This window comes from Musa acuminata, chromosome BXJ2-7 (genome assembly GCF_036884655.1).
Source record: "Musa acuminata AAA Group cultivar baxijiao chromosome BXJ2-7, Cavendish_Baxijiao_AAA, whole genome shotgun sequence".
In the NCBI taxonomy this organism is placed as follows: Eukaryota; Viridiplantae; Streptophyta; class Magnoliopsida; order Zingiberales; family Musaceae; genus Musa; species Musa acuminata.
In genome coordinates, this window is record NC_088344.1 from 19,510,551 (window position 1) to 19,521,710 (window position 11,160).

Genomic DNA, 11,160 nt, shown 5'->3' on the forward strand with positions numbered 1-11,160 from the left:
GGTTAAACCTGTTCTTTGTTGCATATCAACCTCATTGCATCACATAAATGATAGCCTACGATGATGAAGCAGAAGGAGGCTTGTTAATCATATTGGTTCGTCCAATGGAGACTAAAGAGAGAATGTGCCGTAAGCCACTCAAATCTGGTATGTGGTTAAACTAGCAACAACAGCAATGGTTCTCGTGTTCCTGTTCGGTCGATTCAAAAATCCCGACTCCATCCCCTCGTTCTACCATTCACCGTGGGTTGTAACATGTCGAATTTTTTTCTCTTTCTTCACTCGGACGCATCAGATCCCATTCAGGAGAAGTTAAGTTCTATGGAGGACAAAAAGGAAAATGAAAAGAGTTTGTTGAGCCCTCCATCTAACGAAAATAGATTTGAATATAGGTAGGTGGTTGAGTATTTGAAAGTATTAAAGGACGCAGAAAGATGTTATGATTAGAGGTTGTAATCGCAGGAGCCAGATTACGTGTGATCGTTGGACTCCTTGTTTCGATTGTTTTTGTTTTGTTTTGGCACAAAGGATAAGTGACTGTCAGGCTGAAACGTGAGTGAGTCCGCACTGTTGTGTATCGTGTGTCAGGTGATTTACGCGGCCATCTTGTCAAGCTGACAAGAGGGACCTGAGTTGGTGTCGGGATATCATATCAAGCTGACGAGGCACAGGTGTCGGTATATTCCCTGAGGCAGTGATTAGTGCTACGATCCTCGCCTTAATTGATGTTTCAAAATTATGCCTCGACGACGATTTCCCTTTAAAAAACCTTTTCTTCTGTACATTTGGATTTCCATCGTGATAAGCACACATGCTTCTGAAAACCTATTTCTTTTTGTCATTAGATGAATGTACTCTGACATAATACATGTGCATGGCATAGATGGAGCGTTAGTCACAAACCAAAAAGGGAAAAAGAAAAGATGTCTTCAGCATGTAGATGGAAATTGAGGTGAAATCTTTCTTTCATTTTACTGAGATGCCCATGAACTAAGCTACTTAAGTAGTTCATGGGCAAACAGTTCCCGGCCACAAGATTTATTGTTGCCAAACTGCATTTTTTTTTTCCCCCTTCAAATTTGTGCTTTCGGTACGTACCGAAAAGAAGAAACCTGGATCGTGGCATGAAAGAATTATTCATTCAGAACGATATGTCGGTCATGCTAGCATCCTGCTCCATCACCCTATATGAGAACCCAATCTCTTCTCCGGATCGCCTTCTGACCGCACTTGCCCTTTGCACCAAGCGAACTAGTTCTTGCACCACTTCAGACATCGGAGGTCGGAATTCTGGCTCCGGCTGTAGAATTTGATAGCACATTAGGTTCAGGCTCTTGAGAGTTATAAGTATCTTTAAAGCTCAACGCCAGAATAAATGAAAATGCATGTCTAGATCACAAGAACATGAGTTACAAGTATCTTTAAAGCTTGAGGCCAGAAGATATGAAAATGCATGTCTAGATCACAAGAACATAACTGCAAAATGGCCTCTGTAAATGATAGAAGTAGCTGTTTCATCTTTCCGGATCAAGAAAAATCAGATAGTAATATATATTTAATTGAATATGCATGACATATCTTTTAGAGAAGCGATAAGGCTTTGCAGAAAAAAGAAGCACCAGGTTCTGTTTATGCTTCCATTTTCTGATCCCACTATTATTGCTTATATTGGGTTGTCTTTTGACCTCCTGTTCCCTAATGCTTTCGACTATGTAAAGTCATAAATGTTGGCGTGTGCTTTCGCTTGGTTTATAAAACTGATCTTAAAAGTATCGAGTCAAAAAGATGTCAAACATATACCTGAATTTGATCTCTTGGGTCATGTAATATGCGTAGTCTGCTAATTGTACTCAGATTGTCAAAAAATGTGGGAGTAATAATGATTCCGAAGAACAAGTTTTTGTAAGAAACCATAGATGATTTTATAACCAATAAGTTACATGTAAACTGCATGAATAATTAAAAGAAATTACACATTAGAATGAGAATGTTTAGAGTTCAGTGAGCAGTGAGATTGGGCTTCTTGATTAGCTGCAAAACTGAACATTGCAAAGTGCAAGACACTCAGATTATACAGGTGTGTGATTATCTGGACTATTGGATATTTTGTCAATGATTTATATAATGAAAGTTTGATTGTTCCTGATGAAATCAATGTCAGAGCATTTATCAGGAAATAATAGCACCACAAACTCTCCTGTTGAGAGCGTGATCAAAGTCTAAGTCTCGGAAAAAAAAAAAAAAAAAAAAGCCCTAAGCATCTACATGCTGATAGCAGAACAGACAATATCACAATCTGGAGCTCCCCATGTGAATGTTGCTCAAGCATAAAACATGCAGCAGAAGTTTCTTGGTGCTAAAAGGAAAAATAGGAAAGGAAAAATAAGATGAAGTACCTGAACACATAGTGCAATTATGTCAGCAAAACGCGAAAGGGATTTTGCAGGATACATTCCATTCAACGCTGCATCAACCATCTTAGATAATGCATCAATATCATGGAGTTGAGGGGTAGCCCATCTGACAAGGGACTGTTCTGATCTAACTCTAGAACTGAAAGAAGCAAGCAAATGAAAAGTATACATTTCATATCCGATATTGACAGACCAAATAAGTATATGAGCGATTCGAAAATTAGACAGTTACTTTCTGAAGTCAACAAAATCAAATAAGCATGTGAAAAATCGTATGAAATTATGAGGCAAGCAAGATAGACCTGTCCAGTGGCTTCTGACCAGTCAGTAGCTCCAACATCACTACTCCGAAGCTATAAACATCACTCTTTACAGTATACACTCCAGACAATGCAAATTCTGGAGCACTATAACCAAAGGAGCCAACTACCTCTGTCGAAACCTATCAAGTGAAAAGGCAAGTGACAATTTAGAGAGAGATATTTCATAGCCAATCTCATTGGTATATGACTAATTTGTTGTCACTTACCTTTCTTTCTGTACTTGGTGTTAATGCAGCTAATCCACAGTCTGATAAGCGAGGATTAAGCTCTTCATCAAGTAGTATGTTTGCAGACTTCAAGTTTCTATGTACTACAGAAGGCAAGCACACTTCATGCAGATACCTGTGAAGTCAAAATACATTTAATTTTCCGGTAGGAACATATATTACACAGAATACTGAACCAAGCACAGCACTTACTCCAGAGCCCTAGCAACGCCAAGTGCCACTCTCACTCGTGCATTCCATGATAAAGTATTGCTACTATCATTAGCAAAGTGCAACATATCATGCAGAGTCCCGTTACCAATATACTCATAAACCAAAAGCCGCTGCCCATGTTTGACACAGTATCCTGAAAGTGTCACAATATTTGGATGCCTAAATCTTGACATATTTGAAATAGCCTCAAGAAAACTATCCTCTTCTTGTAAGGATACTGCTGCACTGTCAATCTTTTTAACAGCCAAAATCTGGGAGAGGCAACAAACTGATGTCATGTCTGCAACTGTTTAAATATAACATACTGTCAAAGTTATTAGCAAGATGCCCTTGAAGCTTCTCCACTGACATGGAAGTTTGATGATTATACTAAGCTAATCAACCAGATCTGCAAGTAATTTCAGTTAAGAGGGATGGGGGAGGGGAAGAAAAAGGGGAAAGTGAAATTTGGAACGTTGAACTATCAAAAGCAGCTACTTATTGCATAGGTTAATAGTAACATTATCAAACTTACTGGAAACTAGAAATAACAGCACATCAGCTACTCCAATCATGAAAATAGGCAATCACATTGATCGAGATGGACATGTGATAGAACAGCATTTAAGACTTCTTCTATTTTCGAGTTCACCATATGCATGAAGCACAGGAGGCATATTCTCATCTTCCCACTTTGACATATTTTTCATTTGAACAATTGTATTACAACGCATGAGGTTTTCTATAGGCTATTGATAAGTATCTCTTACTGCAGAGAACTATAAACCCAAACAAGATATAATAGTTAATGAAGGTGATCAAAGATTACCTTTCCATTCGGGAACTCTGCTCTGTAAACCCGACCAAAAGAACCTTCACCAACAAGACAATCCTGACTAAAGCTATTTGTTGCAATCTGAAGAGAAGCAACAGTATATGATGTTGCAGTTATAGGGACTTTTGATGGCTTTGCAGCCATATTCTTCCCATGTAACTTCTCAACCATCACTGTATCAGTAGGAGGTTTCGGACTAGTTATGGAAGAACTTTTCAGCCTCTGCTCTTGCATCTCCTTCTTTGTCACTGATAATATCATGTATAAAGGCGAAAAACTTCTTTAATTATATGGTTATATTGATTGCCAAGTATAACATGTAATTTCAAAAATCTGAACAAAGAAAGAATATAATATGAAAGCCAATGAAACTGCTCCTTAACACGCTTGCACTGAACCCTGATGAACCAACACAGTTAAAAATGTATACTTATTGTGCAAGGTTTATGGAGATTTGAATCCAGAACAGTAAAAGGAGAACAACATATTTTCCCATGTGAATTTGGCAAAAATTTGGTGGATCTACATTGTATGGTGTTAAGCACACAAACTTTGACAGACTATGCATTAATGTTCCAGAGCAGTCTACAATTTCATCAGTCAATGTTATCCACTAAATTTCTCTTAGTCATTAATCTTATGCACTATAATGAATTGATCCATTGTCATCTGCCATGAGATAGAATCCAAATGATTTAAAGTAAATTGTATTGCACATGAATGTTTAGGAAAGAGCTTATAACAGTTGAATCTCGGATTTTGATGATGAAATCAATTGATGAATTAATGATTTAATCCATGTGTTGAGAAAAATGATGCAGGACTAACTACGATCGTGAAAAGACAAAACAATTAAAGAAGAATTGAATGTTGGGCCGAAGTCAAAGAACGAGCATTGAGCCAGAGGAATCGGGGGATACACCGAAGGTTCAAACGATGCGTCAAAAGCTCACCGGGAGTTCGCCGAAAGCTCGCCGGAAGATCGCCGGGAGTGCGCTGGAAGTTTTGCCGGGAGTTCGGATGAACAATTAACGTGCTGGACAACTAGGATTGCTTGCATTATAATTGTTTAGCCTTAATTATCGTAGTTAAGGTTTTAATTTGAGTTAGTTTTGGGAGAAATCCTACTAACTCAATTAGGGGCCAATTGGGCCCCCGAATGAGGGCTGATTTGGGCTGAATGGATGGCCCATTCAGTGACCTGGTGCCACGTCAGGCGATAGCATCGCCAGAGCTAACGGTGGAACCGCCAAAGGCTCGACCTCTTAGGGAGTCTAAGCGATGGTACCGTCGGCAGTTAATGTTGCCAGGCAGTGGTGCCGCCAGAGCCCAGTTTCTAGGCTTTATCAGGCAGTGGTACCGTCCAGTGTTAGTCTGCAAGCAGTGGTACCGCCAGTACCTCGAGAACCCGGGATAAGACATTTTTTGGCTCTATTTTTTAAGTCATTGGGGTCTATAAATAACCCACTCATCCCTGTTCAATATATAGAACATCTTGAACGAAAATTAGTGTGAAACGCTATTGTAATTCCTAAAAGTTCCCTTTCTCTAGCTCTAAGTTTTGAATTCAGTTTGAGAGAAGGGTGAGTGAATTGTAAAGGTTGTCTTCTAAACATGTGAAAAAGAGAAAAAAGTTGTAAGAGGATAGTTGGTCTTCGCCCATTGAAAGAAGACAGTTAGTGGACACTGATGGCCTCAACGGAGGAGGAATCGAGAGTGGACGTAGGTCATGACGACCGAACCACTATAAATTTGGTGTGCATATTCTTTCTGCTCTTCATTACTATTATTTTTCTGCTTTAACTGCTTATTATATTTACTCTAAGTCAAGCACACTTTGATATCATTTCCGATACGGTTTCATCGAATCAAGCTTTTCCAAATTATTGAAGTTTTCCGAATCGACGTCGTTTTCCTAAAATCACTAATTCACCCCCCCCCCTCTTAGTGCCCGATTTCGGTCCTAATAATAACTAGTCAACAATATAATCCTATCATAACCAGAACTACTGTTTCCCTATACTTTTTATTAAAGTTGCACTATCTCCTGTTCCAAAAAATATTTATCATGTTACAATATTTTCATTTTTTGCTTTTATATTTATTAATAATCATTTATGGCTGAAGCTGCCTAATGGCTTGTTCTGATTTGGTCAACCTCGTTTGTTCCAACTGATTTATAAACTTTTGGATATAGTTTTGTCACAGTTTGCATTCAGATACCACACTAATTACTTCCATAAAGAAGAGGAGCCTACACTTTGCACCTGCTGCTATAATTTTTCTGGAATTTCTTGGCATGAAAACAACTTAAAGGTTGGTCTTCATTATCACCCTCTTTAAAACTTTCACCATTTATTCTGATATATAATTGCAGAAACCCAATGTAATCATGTACTAAAATAGCATAGGATTTAGCATGAAAGCTTCTTGTCCTAATAGTATGCATAAACAAGCCGTTATAAAATTTTTTGACTATTAGAACTAAACAGCAACTATGTTTTACTTAATATTATCTCAAAATGTAAAAACAAAATAGAGAAAGGAAACTATTTTGTTATCAATAAATAAATATCCAGATTCTTATGCAACGTCAATCTTGGCTAATTAGTGACATACTATGATGAATTATTTACAACAAATACTAGCATATTTCAGATATGTAGGATATTGAAATGCCCAGAACTCAAATTTATGAAAAAAAAAGTAGTACCTTTATTTGTACCCACAGCAGCAGATGTTCCAGAGTCATTCCTGTTATTTACATTGCCATTTTTACACTTCTGGATGTTGTGAAGGCATAATATAATAGCTAGTATTATGCACAAAGCACCAAATGCTGAGCCTATGACTATCCCTATCAGCAGACCTGCAGTCAAACTCTTCTTGTTGAGTACATGATCTGGAGCGGATGATTTACCCCCAGACCCCTGTGAAGGGTTCTGAGTGTTATTGTGACTCCTGTGCAGTCTACCAGGAGGCGGTGGCATGTATGGAGGTGGAGGTGGAGCCGGACCATGAGAAAAGGAATTACCACCAATTCTATGTATGAAATTGCATGCATAAAATCAGGAAAGATGAAACAAAGAGTTGCATTGATGAAAATCAAGACCCTCTTTCTACCCCCGTGAAGAGTTCTACTCACTCAAGATTTGTGATTGATTTGAATTCCTGGGGTATCCAGCCGTTAAACTGGTTATTTGCAATATTTCTGACAAAAACAAAGTGAGTTAGATTGATTATCCATAGAAAATGGTCAGTAAGACTTTGTACAGGGTAACTTACAGAGTAGTTAGGTCTAGATTCACAAGAATATTTACTGGGCCCGTAAATTGATTGTCCTGCAAATAACTGCAGAGAAGTGAAAAATGATTATAGGGTAGTGAGTTTCACATATGGCAGCAGAAAATGCAGCTGTAAACAAGCAGCTATTATCTTGTACACTCACAGATTTGAAAGGTTTGACAGAGAACCAAAAGAGTTTGGAAGATCTCCCGTGAAGCTGTTGAACGACAAATCCCTGTCATGAATTGCTTACAAGCTTCAAACTTACATACAATGCAAAACATAACAAACATTGACAGGATAATTCATCTTTATGAGAAGGTAAGAAAGCTGGTCCTACATACATATAGAGACCCAGTCATGTATCTCTATCACTCGCGTGCCTGAAATCATGAATGTGAGTGTGCTTTTACCATTCGAATTGGTCATTACAACAACAATAGGTCCATCCTGAATGTGTTTTTAAATAAAATGATTTAACTATTCCTATTGTACTAAATATTTTGAAGGAGGCCTTTTCCCCATATAGACATCAAAAGAGGTAAAGATATGTATAACTTATTACTTCAGCAAAAAGCTAAGCCATTTTTTCCTAGAGATATTACATTTATACAATGAGTGCTTCCATGGTAGAACTGTAACTGAGGCTTCAATAAGAGGCTAAGATATAGAAGGTTTATCTCTCATCACATTCTATATTTGTTCACCTATCATCTTGTTTTCCTCTGTTTATTGGCAAGTTGAGGTACATACAAAGATTATAGCATATAGCCACTTCAGTATCCATCAGTCCAACAATTTAGAGTGAAGCTTTTATACCTGCTATTCTTTTCCAGTATATTACATAATGTACATCTAAGAAAAATCAGTAGATTAATTAAGAACACTTTTTAGTTTCTACTCCACTCTTAACTACCATACTTGACATTAAAGGATGATAGTCTTCCTGGGTCACAGCATATCCTACTTAGATCACTATGCTTGAAGAACATGATCAATGCATAAATATAACGGAACATATTAAAATTAATAAGCATCAAACCATCATAAACAGGTCTTCAGGTACTTTACGATGTAGGTAAGGTAGAAATTCTAATAGTAGCACGATCAAATTCTACTGTCGAACGAGATTGTTAAAGATCTTACAACTCAGAGAGGTCCTGAAGATCGCTGAAGACATCACCAACTGTTTGAGACAGTAGGTTATGGCTGAGATTCCTATAGTTGATATAATTTACATACTCATCAGTATGAAAATTATTTCCATAATTGCAATGCATATGGAACCCCAACAAGCAACTTACAGGTAATTGAGTGAAACCATGGAAGATATAGAGTATGGAAGATTCCCAGAAAGATCATTGCCAGCAAGATTCCTGCATAATTGAAGGAAGCAAACCATGTCAATTCACCAATGGTGAAAATGGCCCAGGGAAAAAGAAATGAAATATAAGTGCCAGAACACTAAAAACATTACAGATAGGTTAGGTTCGGCGGTAATTGATATGGAATGGTTTCATGTATGTTGTTGTTGCTCAAGTCCCTACAAACAAACATGAAAAGGAAAAACCACATAAATTTCTTGATTCAAGAGCGAACGTTGTTATTGATGGAACGGAACATAGAGTGAGATCTCTCACAGTGTTTTCAAGGACAAGAGATCCGAGAGTAGGTATCCCAGAGAACCATTGAGTCCTAATCCCGACAGATGGCTGCGGCGGCACAGGAAGCAGCATGATCACCAAACAAGAACAAGAGAAGAAACGGAGGTATCTAAACAGGAGACTCGGGAGCCATTACATGGCAACCACCGCCGAACCAGAGCAAGAAACCCCCAACCACGAGCTACCACACGGATCACCCCCGCTGCGCGTCCACCCGGAGAGCTGCCGCGGGCTATTCAAGGAAGCATACAGCACACCAAGAGCTTGAACTGCAAATCAATTCCTTGATCATCTCAGTGGAGAGTCGATTTTGCCGACTACATCTACGACAACTCAGACAAAGGAAAGCGTACCATCCAATGAGTCGGTGGCCGATTCCACCGTCACGGCCACTAGAGTAGTCGAGAGGAGGAGAAGAGGAGCAAGATCAAAAAGAGCCGCCAGTGATGCGCGGGAACGATCCATTCCCACCAAGAAACGGGAAGCAAGCCTCATCTCCTCTCACAATCTCCTCCTCCTCCTCATTTCTCTCTCATGACAGCGCAGGAGAGTCATATGCTTGCCTTCCAACACAAAAGTAGTGTCGGCCAAGCCTTTTTCCTTAAACAAAAAGGATTTTCTTTTGCATTTAAGGAGTAAGGAAGAAGAAGGGGGAAAGGAAGATGACAAAAGCGGGATTTTCTTTTGCATTTAATTACTTGCTTGACTGCTACACTGTCATGTTTAGGCCCAAAACCTAACCAAAGTGAAGAGAGTGTGACAGCGCCTGGGATCTCAATTTCTTGGCTGTCTTCAGCACTGCAATTTAATTAAATATATATGTGGCTGCACTTTTAACGGCTACTTATGGATAGGTTGAGAACGTGAAGCCATTACCTTTTACCTTTTATATGTATATATACATATATATATATAAATATATATATATATATATTAAACTGTTAAAATCATAAATCAACTTTAATGGATCTTTATCACAATCATATTTATTTATTTATTTATTTGATAAAAATTACAAAATTCATACGAAAAAGTAAAAAAATAATTCTTCTTAGAACATTGATCGAGGTAAAATCAATATTTTTACATTTATTTGGATATTTAAATATGCCTGGGTTTAACAAATCCGAAAGATATTAGATAATGGATATATAATATTTTAGTAAATACGTCCGACTTCACTTAAATATGAAATTTATTATTGAGTGCCGAAATCTTCCCATTACACTTGCGCTCGCATGACTCGAGAACTTGACACACAGCCTTTCCATGTTCACCCAAGAAACGCAAAGCAAAAAACACAACAAATATAGTAAAAATTAAATAAGTATAAAAAATAATATAGGTTATATTAATACAGGTAATTTTAAGAATGGGTTTCCAAATATATTTATGCAGTCCAAGACAGATTATTTTATTCTCAGTAAGAGATAATATCTTTAGCTTCACTCACCCTTGTTTTGTACCGGTGGTGAAACTGTGGACTAGGCTGTCAGAAGACGTATCGAGCATTGACCTCAATAAAGTATGGGTTCATATCATCAAGGTGGGAATAGGAGGAGCACTATATACATGTGATGCTTTTTATTATGAGATCATCTTCCTGAAACTTAAATTCTCCAACTGGTTTCATAAATACATACTATATTCTTAGTTGACTCAGCATGCAAAGAAAGATGATAACAGGCATGAGGATAGAGTTCAGAGCAAAGTTGCAGACTCTGGGGAATAGTCACATGAAGACCAATTAATAATCTCATGAGAAACTTATGATGGAAAAGAGATTCAGAAGCCTTGTGTCATCTATGAGATCACTTGGAAGAATTTAACAAATATTTTTTTCTAACGCTTTGTCATGAAGGCAAGATTTAAAGATCAACAGCTGAATTCTTTCTTGGATACTGAGATCATCAACCGATGGGGATATATATAATATGAGATAGTAGATAATTGTAGGTGGGTGGTGGGGTTGGAGCAGCTGTTGGGAGAACAGGATTTGGGGAGGGGTTGGCATAAGTCAATTGATGAACTGTGAAGAGAGAGAGAGAGAGAGAGAGAGAGAGAGAGAGATGGGCTGTTGTTGTTTTGCTATTATTGCTTGCTTTCCATGCTGTGAGAGGTGGTGCAGAAGATGGTGGAGATACAAAAATGTGTTCTCTTCCTGTCATCTTGTGTTTGTTGGCATAAGTTTGATGCTTATATTGGCTTTTCTCACGTACC

General features: G+C 38.0%; 1 protein-coding gene across 1 annotated transcript; it reads right to left on the minus strand.

The window, feature by feature from the left end:
• Window positions 1–828: 828 nt before the first annotated feature.
• LOC135617327 (protein STRUBBELIG-RECEPTOR FAMILY 8-like) lies at window positions 829–9,555 on the minus strand. Its single transcript, XM_065117419.1, has 16 exons — window positions 9,294–9,555; window positions 9,077–9,209; window positions 8,917–8,988; window positions 8,754–8,819; window positions 8,581–8,652; window positions 8,423–8,494; window positions 7,440–7,511; window positions 7,277–7,342; window positions 7,137–7,202; window positions 6,705–7,033; window positions 3,986–4,239; window positions 3,157–3,428; window positions 2,944–3,079; window positions 2,717–2,856; window positions 2,397–2,553; window positions 829–1,300 (listed from the first exon to the last, which is right to left on the minus strand). Exons 1-16 carry the CDS (start codon window positions 9,433–9,435, stop codon window positions 1,142–1,144), a joined length of 2,208 nt encoding a protein of 735 aa, XP_064973491.1. The 5' UTR covers window positions 9,436–9,555; the 3' UTR covers window positions 829–1,141.
• Window positions 9,556–11,160: the final 1,605 nt, after the last annotated feature.

Bases quoted from the DNA above. Each gene is read 5' to 3' on its own strand.
- LOC135617327 (XM_065117419.1), bottom strand. From the start codon at position 9,435: ATGAGGCTTGCTTCCCGTTTCTTGGTGGGAATGGATCGTTCCCGCGCA. The intron at 7,203-7,276 runs GTAAGTTACCCT...TGTTTTTGTCAG, and splicing joins AATCTAGACCTAACTACTCT to AAATATTGCAAATAACCAGT. The intron at 7,034-7,136 runs GTGAGTAGAACT...TTTCATACATAG, and splicing joins AAATCAATCACAAATCTTGA to AATTGGTGGTAATTCCTTTT.